At 32.5% G+C, this 21,157-nt stretch overlaps 1 protein-coding gene across 1 annotated transcript in view; it reads left to right on the forward strand.

Annotated features, from left to right (window-relative positions):
• The window catches only part of LOC139525347 (protein FAN-like), a 41,171-nt gene that overhangs the window by 4,997 nt on the left and 15,017 nt on the right, over positions 1–21,157 (forward strand). The window contains exons 5-18 of the mRNA XM_071320559.1: positions 1,597–1,690; positions 4,743–4,856; positions 5,575–5,627; positions 7,093–7,225; positions 7,497–7,568; positions 8,013–8,121; positions 8,650–8,743; positions 9,215–9,297; positions 9,618–9,697; positions 10,085–10,175; positions 11,893–11,956; positions 12,623–12,728; positions 13,121–13,190; positions 13,515–13,646. Coding sequence (XP_071176660.1) covers positions 1,597–1,690; positions 4,743–4,856; positions 5,575–5,627; positions 7,093–7,225; positions 7,497–7,568; positions 8,013–8,121; positions 8,650–8,743; positions 9,215–9,297; positions 9,618–9,697; positions 10,085–10,175; positions 11,893–11,956; positions 12,623–12,728; positions 13,121–13,190; positions 13,515–13,646 — 1,295 coding nt within the window. The remainder of the gene's footprint in view (positions 1–1,596; positions 1,691–4,742; positions 4,857–5,574; positions 5,628–7,092; positions 7,226–7,496; positions 7,569–8,012; positions 8,122–8,649; positions 8,744–9,214; positions 9,298–9,617; positions 9,698–10,084; positions 10,176–11,892; positions 11,957–12,622; positions 12,729–13,120; positions 13,191–13,514; positions 13,647–21,157) is intronic.

Genomic DNA, 21,157 nt, shown 5'->3' on the forward strand with positions numbered 1-21,157 from the left:
CGTTAGATTGATGGAATATTAACTTAATTATTGTCTACAGTTAGATTGATGGAATATTAACTTAATTGTTGTCTATCGTTAGATTGATGGAATATTAACTTAATTGTTGTCTATCGTTAGATTGATGGAATATTAATTGTTGTCTATAGTTTGATTGATGGAATATTAACTTAATTGTTGTCTACAGTCAGATTGATGGAATATTAACTTAATTGTTGTCTATCGTTAGATTGATGGAATATTAACTTAATTGTTGTCTATCGTTAAATTGATGGAATATTAACTTAATTGTTGTCTATCGTTAGATTGATGGAATATTAACTTAATTGTTGTCTACAGTTAGATTGATGGAATATTAACTTAATTGTTGTCTATCGTTAGATTGATGGAATATTAACTTAATTGTTGTCTATCGTTAGATTGATGGAATATTAATTGTTGTCTATAGTTTGATTGATGGAATATTAACTTAATTGTTGTCTACAGTCAGATTGATGGAATATTAACTTAATTGTTGTCTATCGTTAGATTGATGGAATATTAACTTAGTTGTTGTCTATAGTTAGATTGATGGAATATTAACTTAATTGTTGTCTACAGTTAGATTGATGGAATATTAACTTAATTGTTGTCTGTAGTTAGATTGATGGAATATTAACTTAATTGTTGTCTGTCGTTAGATTGATGGAATATTAACTTAATTGTTGTCTATCGTTAGATTGATGGAATATTAACTTAATTGTTGTCTATGGTTAGATTGATGGAATATTAACTTAATTGTTGTCTGTAGTTAGATTGATGGAATATTAACTTAATTGTTGTCTATAGTTAGATTGATGGAATATTAACTTAATTGTTGTCTATAGTTAGATTGATGGAATATTAACTTAGTTGTTGTCTATAGTTAGATTGATGGAATATTAACTTAATTGTTGTCTATAGTTAGATTGATGGAATATTAACTTAGTTGTTGTCTATAGTTAGATTGATGGAATATTAACTGAATTGTTGTCTATAGTAAGATTGATGGAATATTAACTGAATTGTTGTCTATAGTTAGATTGATGGAATATTAACTTAATTGTTGTCTACCGTTAGATTGATGGAATATTAACTTAATTGTTGTCTATGGTTAGATTGATGGAATATTAACTTAATTGTTGTCTGTAGTTAGATTGATGGAATATTAACTTAATTGTTGTCTATAGTTAGATTGATGGAATATTAACTTAATTGTTGTCTATAGTTAGATTGATGGAATATTAACTTAGTTGTTGTCTATAGTTAGATTGATGGAATATTAACTTAATTGTTGTCTGTCGTTAGATTGATGGAATATTAACTTAATTGTTGTCTATAGTTAGATTGATGGAATATTAACTTAATTGTTGTCTATGGTTAGATTGATGGAATATTAACTTAATTGTTGTCTGTAGTTAGATTGATGGAATATTAACTTAATTGTTGTCTATAGTTAGATTGATGGAATATTAACTTAATTGTGGTCTATAATTAAATTGATGGAATATTAACTTAATTGTTGTCTATAGTTAGATTGATGGAATATTAACTTAATGTTTTATCTTTTTTCTTCAGGATAGACCATAAAGATAAAATGATAAAAGTGGCCTGCACACAAACTGTAGCAATGAAAGAAAATAACATACTAAGTCCTTATGTCTTCATTAAGGTAATGGAAAGGGTTTAAAATATATAATATGGAAATAAATGTGTTTATTTGGTAATAATTTAATGGAATGTAAATAATAAACATAGAAACTTTAAAGTGTTTGAAATGGCATTCTTTGCAAAAATATGTAAGACTCAGATCGATGTCCCGTTTCTAATCGACGTCCGTTCCTCAAATCGACGTCCAAATCTGACGTCACAATAAAATATCCTTCCAAATCGACGGCCAATTTTATGTTTATCAAATCGACATCCATTCTTGGCTTCTCTAATCAACGGCCAATTTTTAGCTTCTCTAACCAACGTCCGTTTTGGACACAGAATACACAATGACCAGAACCGACAGCAGCTGAAACTTTTAGACCTTTAAACATATTATCGGTGACAATAGGATCTATTTAAAAATATTTTTTTTAAAGACTTACAATATACTAGACTAAATATGTAAACAGGTTGTTATATCATTTTTGTCGAGCCTGCAACATAGGGATAGTGATCCGGCGGCGGTGGCTACGGCGGCGGCGTTAGCTCACTTTTTAAAAGCTTTATATTTTAGAAGGTAGAAGACCTGGATGCTTCATACTTTGTATATAGATACTTCATGTTACTAAGTTTCCGTCAGTGACCACTTGAAAAAAAAGTTCAAATTTTTTGTAATGTTGAATTCTCTCTTATTATAAGTAATAGGATAACTATATTTGATATGTGCGTACCTTGCAAGGTCCTCGTGTCTGTCAGACAGTTTTCACTTGACCTCGACCTCATTTCATGGATCAGTGAACAAGGTTAAGTTTTGGTGGTCAAGTCCATATCTCAGATACTATAAGCAATAGGGCTAGTATATTCGGTGTATGGAAGGACTGTAAGGTGTACATGTCCAACTGGCAGGTGTCATCTGACCTTGACCTCATTTTCATGGTTCAGTGGTTTTAGTTAAATTTTTGTGTTTTGGTCTGTTTTTCTCATACCATATGCAATAGGTCTACTATATTTGTTGTATGGAATGATTGTTAAGTGTACATGTCTAGCGGGCAGATGTCATGTGACCTTGACCTCATTTTCATGGTTCAGTGGTCAAAGTTAAGTTTTTGAGTTCTAATGCTATATGCCATAGGTCAACTATATTTGGTGTATGGAAATATTTTATGATCTTTATGTCAGTAGAGCAGGTTTTATTTAACCTTGACCTCATTTTCACGGTTCATTGCACAGTGTTAAGTTTTTGTGTTTTGGTCTATTTTTCTTAAACTATAAGTAATGTGTCAACTATATATGTTGTATAGAAGCATTGTTAGCTGTACCTGTCTGCCTGGCATGGTTCATCTGACCTGGACCTCTTTTTCAAGGTTCATTGGTCTTTGTTTAGTTATTTTGGTTAATGTTAAGTTTATGTGACAGTTGTAATAAAGCTAAGCTTTATACTTAGGACTATCAACATAATATCAATGATTAGTATAGAAGGCGAGACATTTCATCGTGTGCAGTGTGCACTCTTGTTTTTAATTTCAGAGATTACATAAAAATAAGGAGATGTGTTATGACACGAATGATGTAAACATTTCAAATAAGAAAATTAACGGTCTTATTTATAAAAAAAAATCTGAAAAACAAAAATGACAGACAAAATCCATCGAAAACTACTGTACTACAGGCCCATAAAGAATATATCTGGGTTAAATGTGTGTATGAGCATACAACCTAGAACAGTTGTGTAACAGCACAACATAAAAAATGCCAATTTCTTGCGTATATGTTTCACTCCAGGTTTAAAAATCAGAAATTTGTTGTAAAGTATCTTACAGAGTCCGAATTATAATACAAAAAGACATTGGCTGTACTTCTTTATTTTGTCTATTGTTGAAGATTACATATTGTCCTATAGATGTCGTTTGGTTTTATTTGTCGTTAGGTTGCTTTTTCTTGACATACACTTACATGCATGTCATTTATTAACATGAATAGGAATGACTTACATGCAAGTCATTTATTAACATGAATAGGAATGACACACTACTATGAAGATCGATTCGATTAACTTTTTATCAAGATAAACTTTAATATGCATTATACTTATTTCGGGTTGCGAAAATCTATATGGAAAGTAGGTATAAATGTTTGAATCCTACAAAACATGTACTTGTATAAGTGTTAACAAATAAGTCCAGGAATTTATTATTTATAGACATTGGACATCGATTAGAGAGGACTATAGTCAATCATGCGTAGTTTTGTCAATACATTCCAGCACATTGGACGGCGATAAAAGTATCAAAATATTAGACGTCGATTTGAGAAACGGACGTCTATAAGAGGCCGGACATCGATCTGAGTCTAACATTATGAACATAATGAATAATCATTTAACCATTTTGTCATTTATACAGTGTGAAATGCTTGGGTTCTTTTAGAACTGATAGAATATAAGGGCGCATAAGACTGATAAGTGACTACTAAATGGAGGTATTGTTTACAAAGATACTTTTATGATAGAAATTATTATAAATGATAGAAATTATTATAAATTAAGGAATGTATCTCCCTCATGCAAAGCTCTGATTCCTTCCGCTGATTTGGCTATACTTTTTGGACCTTTTGGATTATAGCTCTTCATCTTTTATATAAGCTTTGGATTTCAAATATTTGGCCACGAGCATCACTGAAGAGACATGTATTGTCAAAATGCGCATCTGGAGCATGAAAATTGGTACCGTTAATTTTATTATGAAGATAGGATTTCCTGTCAATGCTATATGCATACAGGGAATATTATACAAAACTTTTTAAAGTATCCTTAACATCAAGAACTAAGATATTTGCTTAAAATGCTTTTCAACGCTAATCTAAATGAAATGCTATACTGCTCATCTGAGAGTACTGTTGAGCCACAAACCAAATATTGGTGTCAACTTTGGCGGGAAGAACTGCATGAGAAAACTATTATAGAACTTTAAAATATGTTTTAATATTTGTATTTACTTTGTCCATGAGTACTGAAATTTTGTAATGGAAATTATTGAGTTTTGATATTGATGCTATAAAATATTTTTTTTAAGGAACCAGCAGAACACATTTTTTCACTGAATTATGTTGTTGTTGATGATTGTTTACCACAAATATGTCAATTACACAGAGCCTCTACACTCCCCCCTTCTGAACAGAATGCTATGGTGAGTTTTAAACAATATTTTGATGCTGTTTTGGGTTGTCTAACATTTTGATTTATACATATTAAGGATAAAATATCAGAATCCTTTAACTGATACTGCTTTCATTGAACTGAAAAATTAAGTGTCCACATGTATTTCATTAAGGGGAAAGATGTAAGTTCAAGGTACGGTACACAAACAAATCTACATCAGACTAATATTTTAAATTCAGAAATTATTGTATACATTTAAATTGGGTTTTTTAAGAAAGGACAAAAATGCAATGTTAATCATTATGATTTCCTGAAAATCTGCATATATTTATTTTATATCAGAATGACTGGTTATTGCAATACTCACCAAGTCTCATTATTGGTATTAATAAAAACCTCCCTTTGATTTCTAAATTTACAGTTATTTTAATCTTCTATACCACTTAGGCAACATGGTTATAGTATTTTATATTTTTGTCATTTTGTCTCACCTGTTGTAAAGGCCAGACTAAAGATCCTAGATTTCATCATAGTCCTAACAGTGGTTTCATCTACATTTTGGTTCAGTCTGAGATTAAAGGTTTCAAACTTTCATTGAATGTTATGAACCATTTGAATCTTTTTTATTTATTGTTGGTGTATTTTACTAATAAATAAAGTATTTATAATGACAAGGGCAGACAAGACCCAATGTTGTATGGAATCCTGTACAATTTTGTTTATAACATTATTTTTATTAATTACAGATTAATGCTATTGTTCTGTCGAGAAGATCAAGAGTAAAGTTCAATACAAGTTGGTATGTACATACAAGTAATTTGAATACCTAGTACAGATGATTGACTGTTACCATTTTTAACCGGATTTTTGTGACAAAAATGTCGGTTATTGATTTGGGGATGTACGGCGGGCGGCCGGGCGGGCGGTCGGCAATCAAATGTTGTCCGTGCATTAACTCATGAACCGTTCAACCAAAGCTTTTAAAATTTTAATATGTTATTACTGACAACTATACGAAGGTCAAGTTCAATAATGGCGATTTTGACTTTTACCGTTCAGGAGTTATGGTTCTTGAAAGATTGAAAAATGGAGTTGTCCAAGCATTTACCCATGAACTGTTCTACCAAAGCTTCCCAAATTTTAATATGTTGTTACTAATGAAAGAATGGAGGTCAAATTCAATAATGACGAATTTGACTTTTACCGTTCAGGAGTTATGGTTCTCGAAAGATTGAAAAATGGAGTTTCCAGTCGTGTCCGTGCATTTATGCATGAACTGTTCTACCAAAGCTTCCGAAATTTTAATATGCTGTTACTGATGACAAAATGGAGGTCAAGTTCAATAATGACGATTTTGACTTTTACTGTTCAGGAGTTATGGTTCTTGAAAGATTGAAAAATGGTTTTTCCCGTCGTGTCCGTGCATTTTCTCATGAACCATTCAACCAAAGCTTTTGAAATTTTAATATGTTGTTACTGATGAGAAAATAGAGGTCAAGTACAATAATGACGATTTTGACTTTTACCGTTCAGGAGTTATGGTTCTTGAAAGATCGTAAAATGGCGTTTCCATTCAGGTTGTTGCATTTACTCATGAACCATTCAATCTAAGCTTTTCAAATTTTAATATGTTGATACTGATGACAAAATGGAGGTCAAATTTGATATTGACGATTTTCACTTTCACCATTCATCAGTAATGGTTCTTGTGATATTGTAGGACACAAATAAATGTTAATAAATCCGGTTTGCTGTTGTTGTGACAGCCTCTTGTTATTAATGGTCTATTTAAAGAGATGATATTACTTTGAGGACTTTACATTATTAATTGTGATCTTTCTATGATATTGAGAAATCCTTCTCAGCTGGTAAGATGTACTGATAACTGAGCCCGTTTTTCTAGCAGGATATTCCTTGATTGAGGATTCCTGCTGACAAAAAAAAGCTTCTAAAGAAAGGGTTCCTAATTGTAAAGTGCAGTCATCTGTTTCAAAATGTAAGCCATCATGACTTGTTAGACCAATATGAAATATATTTGACAAAAACACAGATATTTCCAATTTGTAGTACCGGTAGATAAAATTCCTTGACCTTTCACCGTTCATGACTAATCACCAGATTGTTAAGTGTCATAAGTAAAACCATACTTGCCCTTTTATGAAGCATGCATTGTTTTCCCATACAAATCTCTCTCAATCATACAACATATATCACCTTACTTTTTATATAGTGCTTCAATAATGGTTGTCTTTTTTTATCTGCAGGTTGGAAGATTTATATGAAAATATCGTCCTGGAAACACAAGGTGACAGAATCACACCGTTAGTGACCAATCCTGGACGTATTATGTTGACCAATAAAATATTGTACTTCCAACCGTTTAATAATATAGAAAGTGTAAGTACAGGAGTAATATATCAATTTTATAATATAATATAATATTGCTGTTTCTATTAACCAAAGAAGTTCATTAGTTATTTTAATTGTTGAAGTCTTCAAGTGTCAAATATTTAAGACGGATTTTCAAAAATGGGGAAAAATACATTCTTCGGACTTAAATATGTCATTGGATTGAAATATGACTCTGTAAAAATTCTTCACTTCTCTTGTGTCTCAGCAGTAAATGATTGAAAGCTTATATATTGATTTAATTATCTCTATATTTCAGATACCAGTAATTAAAATCAGATTAAAAGATATAAATAGACTCATAAAAAGGAGATTTTTATTGAGACAGATAGTAAGTATTTTTAAAGTGAACATTGAATGATTGTTTGTTGCTTAACATCCAGCCCAGTGTTTACATAAAAATTATACCAGCTGTAAAAGGCTGTGTCAGTGCAGTATTGGACCTTTGTCGTCATCATCTCTTTTTGGCATAATTGTCATATCTAACTTTCTAGATAATTTTATCAAAGTATGAGTAAAATTTAACCAACTGTTAACCAACTGTCCATATGTTGTAAATGAAAAGAAGGGTCAACTCTATAACAACTTGCATGATTAAAAATATTTGATACAAAAGTTTTGATATTCCTTATAAGTTTACCAAACATATCCTTTCTTTGTTGTTGACCTGACAATGGCCATACAGGTGAATAGATAATATGTGTTGTTATTTGGTTAAAAGGCGGCTGTACAAGAAAGAGCAATTAAAGTAGTACAAATTATATTTATTTTTTAGGGTATAGAAATTTTCTGTAAAGAAGGCAGCTCCTGTACTCATCTGTACTTATCATTATCTAGTCCAGAATTACGCAACGACCTTTTCTTCAAAATGAAGGAACAAAGTGGTAAGAGTTGAACTGTAAAGATGTATATGTCCTAAATAAGAAATAATTAGATTTAGAATGTTACAGTTCTGTTGATGACATTTAAAATAATAATAATAACTACCTTTATAGTGGAGTATATTCACTTACTTTCATTAAATTTAAAAGTTAAATTATGGATCGATAAAAGAAAGTTATGTCTCTTTCCTCTGTGAGTTGAAATGACGTTTAGTTGTCATCACCTGCCGTCAGTCATCTCTGTCATTAGGGTCCTTTTTGTCAAACTTGTGGAGACAGAAAAAAACTCAAATAGCACTGAATTAACAAGCACCTTGAGTTGCAAAGCACATTAAACCTGAACACACTTATTTTTAGTACATAGAGAAACACCTAAAAAATCACTTGATATATGATAAAATTTGTTTACCCAAAAGGAAGTTTTTCAACAACTATTCTCACATATGAAAGCCAAAATATTTAGTTAAACAAGAAATAACATTATTATTCTATTCTTTTGAAATAAGAAAAGATTTAATAATTCAATTTCAGATTTAGATTTAGAGTCGCCTGGCCAGGAGGATATGACCTTACGGTGGCAGAGTGGCAATATATCTAATTATGATTATATTATGTATTTAAACAGGTATGGTAGCAAACTTTTATAATTACATTATCAGTTTTAAGGTAGTATTGGGATATACTCAAAATGTGACAGTTTTCCCAGTACATTACAAAAAAGATAATTATACTGTGCTATTTTAAAAGAATGTCATAACAGTTAAAGGTCACTGAGCTTGTTTAAAAACTACAGGTTGTAAAAATGTACAATTTTGTAAAGATATAAGGAAAAGCATTATTTTGTGAATGTCTGACATAGTAATATTTATAAATTCAATGAATTCTTTGAATGTATCAAACCTATGATATCAAAGTCAGGTCACAACTGTCTGAAGGATATACAATGCTTCTATGAGAAGGTCAAGTGTCACAGGATGCAAAATATTGATAGTCTAAAGATCTGAGAACATGCAATATATAACTTATTTATTAATGAACAATAAACAGTTTTGGGAAAGGTGTGAACATACTTAAAGTTATCAAATTTGTATTTCAGTTTAGCGGACAGAAGTTTTAGTGACCTAACACAGTACCCAGTGATGCCTTGGATCTTATCAGATTACTCATCTAGTCACCTTGGTAAGGATTCTTGGATTAAGTTAAATAATGATTATGAAAATAAATTTTCCTGTTTGCATGCTCTACCTACATGATTAAAAAGATCTACAGTTTACTCAATTATATCAATGACGGAAATACTGCAAGTTGTGAAATAATTCTGTGCATTTATTATTGTTATTTACCATCAATGAACAAAAACACAAGATCAAAGTGAAAATGCTGCATATAAAAAATGCTATCCAATTTCTAATGGAAGTTTTCATTCTTGCAAATGCTATTCTGTCAGAATTTTGACATGTATTAAACAATAATATATTCTGTTTTATTGTTTGTTTTAGATTTAAATGACCCATCAGTTTTTAGAGATTTATCCAAACCTATTGGAGCATTAAATGAAGACAGAATTGAGAAAACTAGGGTAAATATCTTAACACTGATAAATGTTTATAAAAATCTTAACACTGATAAATGTTTTTATAAAAATATCATTTGTTTTTACTTTTTAAAAACACAATTTTAAACCTAACACTTGACAAACCTGTTGAACTTATGCACATTGTTTGGTATATATATATTAAACTCACAATTTCCACAAAAAAAGTCATCCCATGGATGAGATTATTTTCACATTTGTTCTAGTAAAGTTCAAATCTCTCAATGACTGGCTGTTTGCATGTTTAAAATTTATACTCCTTCATTTGCTTATTATCATACATTTGTAGATTGGATCCTCTGTAATGGCTCAGTTAAAGTCTTGTTTTTTTTCTAAAACTTCAATAATTGATATATTTGAACCTTTTTTTAGGAAAGATACAGAGAAATGCCAGAACCCAAGTTTTTATATGGATCTCATTATTCAACACCTGGTTATGTTTTGTTTTACCTAGCTAGAATAGGTAAATATATTAAAATTACTAGAATCATTTTGTTACAGTGGCAATATGACAGGTTTTGTCTATTCACAATAAAAATGAATCAAAATTTAATGGAAGGAAAGTAAATTCAGAAACCAATATGTGAGTGTAGCTCATGCAAAAGAAAATATTCTTTTTTTTATGGCCCCGCCATGAATTTGTTGGTGCCATATAGTTTTACTCTTGTCTGTCATTCCGTAATTCCATCATTCCCCAACAAACCATTACACAGAGTTTTTTTTCTAAACGCCTTCAGATATTGGGCTGATTGGTATGTGAGTTAACCATGATGAGTTACAGATCAAGTACAAGTTTCGTTCCGCTCTGCTAATTTTTGCTGAAATTACGGCTTTGGACTCTGATAAATTGTTGAAAATCACAGTTATACAGACTTGTTTTCTAAATACTTTCAGATATTGGGATGATTTTTGGCATGTGAGTTAACCAAGATGAGTTACAAATCAAATTGAAGTTTTGTTCTGCTCCGCTAATTTTTGCTGAAATTACGGGCTATGGACTTTGATAAATTGTTGAAAATCACAGTTATACAAACTTTTTTTCTAAACATCTTCAGATATTGGGCTGATTTTTCGTATGCCAGTTAGCCATGATGAGTTACAGATCAAGTTTAAGTTTCGTTCTGCTCCGATAATTTTTGCCGAAATTACGGGCTATGGACTTTGATAAATTGTTGAAAATCACAGTTATACGTGACTTTTTTCTAAATGCTTTCAGATATTGGGCTGATTTTTGCTATGTGAGCTAACCATGATGAGTTAAAGATCAAGTTTAAGTTTCGTTCTGCTCTGCTAATTATTGCCAAAATTAAGGGTTTACAACTTTGAAAGTTATACAAACTTTTTTTCTATATGCCTCCAGATTTTGAGCTGATTTTCAATATGTGAGACTACCATCATGTTTGTGTCCACATGTGTTATTGAAATTGCAGATTTTTCAACTTTTTGAGACGGGGCCATTCGTTTGGCTTTGACACATCTAGTTCAATCTACATAGAAAATTTTTCTATTTTGGGGTAACGATTGCATGAAATGCAATCAAAACCCTATGTTACTGACTTGATATCTAAATCTTCCAATGCTTATTACTACCTTTTTGATACACAAAATATAGTGCATTGATCATAATTACATTCTATACATCCTATCCATGAACATCCCGAAATTTATCAATGTAATATATGCTCAGATATTCAAGTCACTAACTGATGTTACACTTGTCAAGAAAATAACATAACTTTTGCAAGGTGCTGGAATGTAATATATTTTCTAAAAATATAAATGATGTTATTGTTAAAGTCATCTTTAAAAACTGGAGTTATCTCCCATTGTCTGGAATAGTACTTGAATTAACTACAACCAATGCTTTATTGACAATGCAATATTTGATTTTACTTCCCACTGTTAAATTATTGCAAACTTTACCCTTCAATGGTTACAAGCAGTTAGATTTACACTTTTTAGCTGATTTGAGTCCTATGGATAAGTTGTTTATTGTGAAAGTTAAATTCTTCCAGTGATTTATAATGATTGTTTAATTTCTTGGAATTTAGGAATTTAGTGCATGATACATATTTTACCAATACCAATTTACATAGAAGTTAACAACTAAGTTTTTATTACTTGAAAAAATGAAAGTAAATAGATTTTTGTTCAGTCAAACGCTTATTTATATTTTTCAGCCCCAGAATATGTGCTGTGTTTACAGAATGGTAAATTTGATCAGCCAGACAGAATGTTTAACAGGTAAAAATTATATAAAAATACAAATAGTTGTTAAAGTTTAATATCTTGCTATTTAAGTAAAAAGATGTAATATGATTGCCAATGAAACAACTCTCCACAAGAGACCAAATGACACAGAAATTTACCACTATAGGTCAACAATGAGTAGAACCCATACAGATTATTCAGATTGACAAATGCAAAACAATTAAAACTAGAAAACGAATGGCCTGATTTATTTTTAAAATAATGAACGAAAAACAAATATGGTATACAGCAACAAATGAAGACCATGAATAACAGGCCCCTGACTTGGGATAGGGGTAGGGTTAAACAAGTTTTAGACCTTGGACAGTGGTGTAACAAACAATACAGATCAGTTAAAAAGGGCTTAGCTCTTACATATAGAATACAAAGCAGAAATACATCTTACAAAAACACAGAGTGAGTGTAGCAGGATACTTATGCATCCCAACAACAAAAAGACGCAAAGTACAGATCTTAGAGTACTGGCAGTTACTGTCAGGTAAGTCAAAGCCAATAAAAACTAATAAAAAAAATGTGCATCTTATAGTCAGATACTTTTTTGTTTTCTATACATTTCAAACAGACATTATCTTTTATATCATGTTGTTGTTAAGATGGTACATTTTGAATAATAAATAAATGAAAAATTATACATTTCAGTTTGTTAGATACCTGGCAGAATTGTTTAGAAGGTGCAGCTGATTTTAAAGAATTGATACCAGAGTTTTATTCTCCTGATCATCCCGATTTCCTTTACAACAAAGGGGTAAATATTTTTTTTCTAAATAAGCTAAGATTTCATCAATTAGCAGGCTATCATTTTGATCCAAATTATCTGTGTTGTTCAAAACTATGCTATTTTAAAACTTATGCTTTTTGTTTTTATTTGTATAAAATTGAAGATATGCTTATTTTACTTATACATTGAAATATCATGCTTTGCTGCAAAACCACAAATGTTTATATAACATAAGTAAAAATAAATCAGTTGTCAATTAGAAATATTTAAACAATTGAGTTATCTTCCCTTGATAAGTCATTTTTTCAACCCACTCCTACAATTGCTTATGGACCTTTTTATGTTGACTCATGTTATACTGAAGCAGAACAAAATATTTTGTGCAGTGATCACTAATTGGTAATTTTATTTTGTTGCAGATCACAAATTTTGGTATCAGACAAGATGGTAAACCAATTGGTGACGTAGATCTCCCACCTTGGGCAATTAGTAAGTCTTTATTTAAAATATTCTAAGGACGATAATAAGTTTTCCCTTTTGCATTATAAATTTTTCATTAATGATTCTTCTAAAAGCATTGCACCTTGATGAATGTTAAGTTTCAAGGGTATAACTTCTCATGATTTTGTTCAGAATTTGATAACTAGGAGGATAGTGAATCAAATACAACTCTTATAACAACAACAAAAAATGTTTTCAATTTAAAGAGTCCCTGAGAATGGCTTTAGAGTCAGATTATTTCAATTAAAGGTCCAACAGATTTTAAACAGTACCTTAGACTGGAATTGAGTCAGATGTTTACTTCTATTTTAGGTCCAGAGGATTTTAAAGAGTCTCTGAGAATGGCTTTAGAGTCTGATTATGTATCATCACACCTTCATCATTGGATAGATTTAATATTTGGATACAAACAAAGAGGAGAGGAGGCAGAGAAAGCAGATAATGGTAAAGTCTACAATTATATCATTTTGTTATGTATGGAATGAAATAAGATAGAAAAAGACAATTTATTTAGGAATAGTATCATTATTAATTGAACGAAATCAAATGAAATTATTTAATTCAGAACGTAATTTAAAAAATCAAACCACAATGCACAAAGAAACAAATCATCTTATAGTGACTTTTGTCCTATGAACTACCTTGCAAATGGACCTATGTTATTTGTGTTAACAGTATCGGAGAATCGGAAATAAAGTGGATTAGATTCAGAATTAAAAGGCTCTACCACACAATGCAAAATTCATATAGTCCATGCATTTTAGATGTACACAAAAATCATTGTTGTAGTACAAAAGCAACTACCAATTATTATAACCCCCAAATCAGTTTTTTTTTAGAGGTAAATAGAAATTGCCCTGTTTGTTTTGTCTATCTGTTGCTCTGTCTATCCATCCATGTGCCATGTAAGTGTTACTCCCTCAGTTGTAGAACACTATCCATGGATTTCCAGACACGAAAATAAACCTGGTTCTTGATGTTGAAATTGAAAAAATCAAATTTACAGCATGGAAAGGGGGTTTTGTTTTATGAAATAATAAACAGTATAAGTTTAGCTGCATTTCTCTCCGTATCTCTTCACTCAGACATTCGGGAGGTTGAAATATTACTTAAAAGCTGTTTCATTATTGAAAATTACATATTTAACTCAATTGTGTTATTTTGGTGGATCTATCTTATTGGCATGTCCTCACAACTCCTTCTAGACAGTATAAGTAGAAATCTTATTGGCATGTCCTCACAACTCCTTCTAGTCAGTATAAGTAGAAATCTTATTGGCATGTCCTCACAACTCCTTCTAGTCAGTATAAGTAGAAATCTTATTGGCATGTCCTCACAACTCTTTCTAGACAGTATAAGTAGAAATCTTATTGGCATGTCCTCACAACTCCTTCTAGTCAGTATAAGTAGAAATCTTATTGGCATGTCCTCACAACTCCTTCTAGTCAGTATAAGTAGAAATCTTATTGGCATGTCCTCACAACTCTTTCTAGTCAGTATAAGTAGAAATCTTATTGGCATGTCCTCACAACTCCTTCTAGTCAGTATAAGTAGAAATCTTATTGGCATGTCCTCACAACTCCTTCTAGTCAGTATAAGTAGAAATCTTATTGGCATGTCCTCACAACTCTTTCTAGTCAGTATAAGTAGAAATCTTATTGGCATGTCCTCACAACTCCTTCTAGTCAGTATAAGTAGAAATCTTATTGGCATGTCCTCACAACTCTTTCTAGTCAGTATAAGTAGAAATCTTATTGGCATGTCCTCACAACTCCTTCTAGTCAGTATAAGTAGAAATCTTATTGGCATGTCCTCACAACTCTTTCTAGACAGTATAAGTAGAAATCTTATTGGCATGTCCTCACAACTCCTTCTAGTCAGTATAAGTAGAAATCTTATTGGCATGTCCTCACAACTCTTTCTAGTCAGTATAAGTAGAAATCTTATTGGCATGTCCTCACAACTCTTTCTAGTCAGTATAAGTAGAAATCTTATTGGCATGTCCTCACAACTCCTTCTAGTGACAGTATAAGTAGAAATCTTATTGGCATGTCCTCACAACTCCTTCTAGTCAGTATAAGTAGAAATCTTATTGGCATGTCCTCACAACTCCTTCTAGTCAGTATAAGTAGAAATCTTATTGGCATGTCCTCACAACTCTTTCTAGTCAGTATAAGTAGAAATCTTATTGGCATGTCCTCACAACTCTTTCTAGACAGTATAAGTAGAAATCTTATTTTCATGTCCTCACAACACCTTCTAGACAGTATAAGTAGAAATCTTATTTTCATGTCCTCACAACTCCTTCTAGTCAGTATAAGTAGAAATCTTATTGGCATGTCCTCACAACTCTTTCTAGTCAGTATAAGTAGAAATCTTATTGGCATGTCCTCACAACTCTTTCTAGTCAGTATAAGTAGAAATCTTATTGGCATGTCCTCACAACTCCTTCTAGTCAGTATAAGTAGAAATCTTATTGGCATGTCCTCACAACTCCTTCTAGTCAGTATAAGTAGAAATCTTATTGGCATGTCCTCACAACTCTTTCTAGTCAGTATAAGTAGAAATCTTATTGGCATGTCCTCACAACTCCTTCTAGACAGTATAAGTAGAAATCTTATTTTCATGTCCTCACAACTCCTTCTAGTCAGTATAAGTAGAAATCTTATTGGCATGTCCTGCCAACTCCTTCTAGTCAGTATAAGTAGAAATCTTATTGGCATGTCCTCACAACTCCTTCTAGTCAGTATAAGTAGAAATCTTATTGGCATGTCCTCACAACTCTTTCTAGTCAGTATAAGTAGAAATCTTATTGGCATGTCCTCACAACTCCTTCTAGTCAGTATAAGTAGAAATCTTATTGGCATGTCCTCACAACTCCTTCTAGACAGTATAAGTAGAAATCTTATTGGCATGTCCTCACAACTCTTTCTAGTCAGTATAAGTAGAAATCTTATTGGCATGTCCTCACAACTCTTTCTAGTCAGTATAAGTAGAAATCTTATTGGCATGTCCTCACAACTCCTTCTAGTGACAGTATAAGTAGAAATCTTATTGGCATGTCCTCACAACTCCTTCTAGTCAGTATAAGTAGAAATCTTATTGGCATGTCCTCACAACTCCTTCTAGTCAGTATAAGTAGAAATCTTATTGGCATGTCCTCACAACTCTTTCTAGTTAGTATAAGTAGAAATCTTATTGGCATGTCCTCACAACTCTTTCTAGACAGTATAAGTAGAAATCTTATTTTCATGTCCTCACAACTCCTTCTAGACAGTATAAGTAGAAATCTTATTTTCATGTCCTCACAACTCCTTCTAGTCAGTATAAGTAGAAATCTTATTGGCATGTCCTCACAACTCCTTCTAGTGACAGTATAAGTAGAAATCTTATTGGCATGTCCTCACAACTCCTTCTAGTCAGTATAAGTAGAAATCTTATTGGCATGTCCTCACAACTCCTTCTAGTCAGTATAAGTAGAAATCTTATTGGCATGTCCTCACAACTCCTTCTAGTCAGTATAAGTAGAAATCTTATTGGCATGTCCTCACAACTCTTTCTAGTCAGTATAAGTAGAAATCTTATTGGCATGTCCTCACAACTCCTTCTAGTCAGTATAAGTAGAAATCTTATTGGCATGTCCTCACAACTCTTTCTAGACAGTATAAGTAGAAATCTTATTGGCATGTCCTCACAACTCCTTCTAGTCAGTATAAGTAGAAATCTTATTGGCATGTCCTCACAACTCTTTCTAGTCAGTATAAGTAGAAATCTTATTGGCATGTCCTCACAACTCTTTCTAGTCAGTATAAGTAGAAATCTTATTGGCATGTCCTCACAACTCTTTCTAGTCAGTATAAGTAGAAATCTTATTGGCATGTCCTCACAACTCCTTCTAGTGACAGTATAAGTAGAAATCTTATTGGCATGTCCTCACAACTCCTTCTAGTCAGTATAAGTAGAAATCTTATTGGCATGTCCTCACAACTCTTTCTAGTCAGTATAAGTAGAAATCTTATTGGCATGTCCTCACAACTCTTTCTAGACAGTATAAGTAGAAATCTTATTTTCATGTCCTCACAACTCCTTCTAGACAGTATAAGTAGAAATCTTATTTTCATGTCCTCACAACTCCTTCTAGTCAGTATAAGTAGAAATCTTATTGGCATGTCCTCACAACTCTTTCTAGTCAGTATAAGTAGAAATCTTATTGGCATGTCCTCACAACTCTTTCTAGTCAGTATAAGTAGAAATCTTATTGGCATGTCCTCACAACTCCTTCTAGTCAGTATAAGTAGAAATCTTATTGGCATGTCCTCACAACTCCTTCTAGTCAGTATAAGTAGAAATCTTATTGGCATGTCCTCACAACTCTTTCTAGTCAGTATAAGTAGAAATCTTATTGGCATGTCCTCACAACTCCTTCTAGACAGTATAAGTAGAAATCTTATTTTCATGTCCTCACAACTCCTTCTAGTCAGTATAAGTAGAAATCTTATTGGCATGTCCTGCCAACTCCTTCTAGTCAGTATAAGTAGAAATCTTATTGGCATGTCCTCACAACTCCTTCTAGTCAGTATAAGTAGAAATCTTATTGGCATGTCCTCACAACTCTTTCTAGTCAGTATAAGTAGAAATCTTATTGGCATGTCCTCACAACTCCTTCTAGTCAGTATAAGTAGAAATCTTATTGGCATGTCCTCACAACTCCTTCTAGACAGTATAAGTAGAAATCTTATTGGCATGTCCTCACAACTCTTTCTAGTCAGTATAAGTAGAAATCTTATTGGCATGTCCTCACAACTCTTTCTAGTCAGTATAAGTAGAAATCTTATTGGCATGTCCTCACAACTCCTTCTAGTGACAGTATAAGTAGAAATCTTATTGGCATGTCCTCACAACTCCTTCTAGTCAGTATAAGTAGAAATCTTATTGGCATGTCCTCACAACTCCTTCTAGTCAGTATAAGTAGAAATCTTATTGGCATGTCCTCACAACTCTTTCTAGTCAGTATAAGTAGAAATCTTATTGGCATGTCCTCACAACTCTTTCTAGACAGTATAAGTAGAAATCTTATTTTCATGTCCTCACAACTCCTTCTAGACAGTATAAGTAGAAATCTTATTTTCATGTCCTCACAACTCCTTCTAGTCAGTATAAGTAGAAATCTTATTGGCATGTCCTCACAACTCTTTCTAGTCAGTATAAGTAGAAATCTTATTGGCATGTCCTCACAACTCTTTCTAGTCAGTATAAGTAGAAATCTTATTGGCATGTCCTCACAACTCCTTCTAGTCAGTATAAGTAGAAATCTTATTGGCATGTCCTCACAACTCCTTCTAGTCAGTATAAGTAGAAATCTTATTGGCATGTCGTCACAACTCTTTCTAGTCAGTATAAGTAGAAATCTTATTGGCATGTCCTCACAACTCCTTCTAGACAGTATAAGTAGAAATCTTATTTTCATGTCCTCACAACTCCTTCTAGTCAGTATAAGTAGAAATCTTATTGGCATGTCCTGCCAACTCCTTCTAGTCAGTATAAGTAGAAATCTTATTGGCATGTCCTCACAACTCCTTCTAGTCAGTATAAGTAGAAATCTTATTGGCATGTCCTCACAACTCTTTCTAGTCAGTATAAGTAGAAATCTTATTGGCATGTCCTCACAACTCCTTCTAGTCAGTATAAGTAGAAATCTTATTGGCATGTCCTCACAACTCCTTCTAGACAGTATAAGTAGAAATCTTATTGGCATGTCCTCACAACTCTTTCTAGTCAGTATAAGTAGAAATCTTATTGGCATGTCCTCACAACTCTTTCTAGTCAGTATAAGTAGAAATCTTATTGGCATGTCCTCACAACTCCTTCTAGTGACAGTATAAGTAGAAATCTTATTGGCATGTCCTCACAACTCCTTCTAGTCAGTATAAGTAGAAATCTTATTGGCATGTCCTCACAACTCCTTCTAGTCAGTATAAGTAGAAATCTTATTGGCATGTCCTCACAACTCTTTCTAGTCAGTATAAGTAGAAATCTTATTGGCATGTCCTCACAACTCTTTCTAGACAGTATAAGTAGAAATCTTATTTTCATGTCCTCACAACTCCTTCTAGTCAGTATAAGTAGAAATCTTATTGGCATGTCCTGCCAACTCCTTCTAGTCAGTATAAGTAGAAATCTTATTGGCATGTCCTCACAACTCCTTCTAGTCAGTATAAGTAGAAATCTTATTGGCATGTCCTCACAACTCTTTCTAGTCAGTATAAGTAGAAATCTTATTGGCATGTCCTCACAACTCCTTCTAGTCAGTATAAGTAGAAATCTTATTGGCATGTCCTCACAACTCCTTCTAGACAGTATAAGTAGAAATCTTATTGGCATGTCCTCACAACTCTTTCTAGTCAGTATAAGTAGAAATCTTATTGGCATGTCCTCACAACTCTTTCTAGTCAGTATAAGTAGAAATCTTATTGGCATGTCCTCACAACTCCTTCTAGTGACAGTATAAGTAGAAATCTTATTGGCATGTCCTCACAACTCCTTCTAGTCAGTATAAGTAGAAATCTTATTGGCATGTCCTCACAACTCCTTCTAGTCAGTATAAGTAGAAATCTTATTGGCATGTCCTCACAACTCTTTCTAGTCAGTATAAGTAGAAATCTTATTGGCATGTCCTCACAACTCTTTCTAGACAGTATAAGTAGAAATCTTATTTTCATGTCCTCACAACTCCTTCTAGACAGTATAAGTAGAAATCTTATTTTCATGTCCTCACAACTCCTTCTAGTCAGTATAAGTAGAAATCTTATTGGCATGTCCTCACAACTCTTTCTAGTCAGTATAAGTAGAAATCTTATTGGCATGTCCTCACAACTCTTTCTAGTCAGTATAAGTAGAAATCTTATTGGCATGTCCTCACAACTCCTTCTAGTCAGTATAAGTAGAAATCTTATTGGCATGTCCTCACAACTCCTTCTAGTCAGTATAAGTAGAAATCTTATTGGCATGTCGTCACAACTCTTTCTAGTCAGTATAAGTAGAAATCTTATTGGCATGTCCTCACAACTCCTTCTAGACAGTATAAGTAGAAATCTTATTTTCATGTCCTCACAACTCCTTCTAGTCAGTATAAGTAGAAATCTTATTGGCATGTCCTGCCAACTCCTTCTAGTCAGTATAAGTAGAAATCTTATTGGCATGTCCTCACAACTCCTTCTAGTCAGTATAAGTAGAAATCTTATTGGCATGTCCTCACAACTCTTTCTAGTCAGTATAAGTAGAAATCTTATTGGCATGTCCTCACAACTCCTTCTAGTCAGTATAAGTAGAAATCTTATTGGCATGTCCTCACAACTCCTTCTAGACAGTATAAGTAGAAATCTTATTGGCATGTCCTCACAACTCTTTCTAGTCAGTATAAGTAGAAATCTTATTGGCATGTCCTCACAACTCTTTCTAGTCAGTATAAGTAGAAATCTTATTGGCATGTCCTCACAACTCCTTCTAGTGACAGTATAAGTAGAAATCTTATTGGCATGTCCTCACAACTCCTTCTAGTCAGTATAAGTAGAAATCTTATTGGCATGTCCTCACAACTCCTTCTAGTCAGTATAAGTAGAAATCTTATTGGCATGTCCTCACAACTCTTTCTAGTCAGTATAAGTAGAAATCTTATTGGCATGTCCTCACAACTCTTTCTAGACAGTATAAGTAGAAATCTTATTTTCATGTCCTCACAACTCCTTCTAGTCAGTATAAGTAGAAATCTTATTGGCATGTCCTGCCAACTCCTTCTAGTCAGTATAAGTAGAAATCTTATTGGCATGTCCTCACAACTCTTTCTAGTCAGTATAAGTAGAAATCTTATTGGCATGTCCTCACAACTCCTTCTAGTCAGTATAAGTAGAAATCTTATTGGCATGTCCTCACAACTCTTTCTAGACAGTATAAGTAGA

Source organism: Mytilus edulis, chromosome 5 (genome assembly GCF_963676685.1).
Source record: "Mytilus edulis chromosome 5, xbMytEdul2.2, whole genome shotgun sequence".
Taxonomy (NCBI): Eukaryota; Metazoa; Mollusca; class Bivalvia; order Mytilida; family Mytilidae; genus Mytilus; species Mytilus edulis.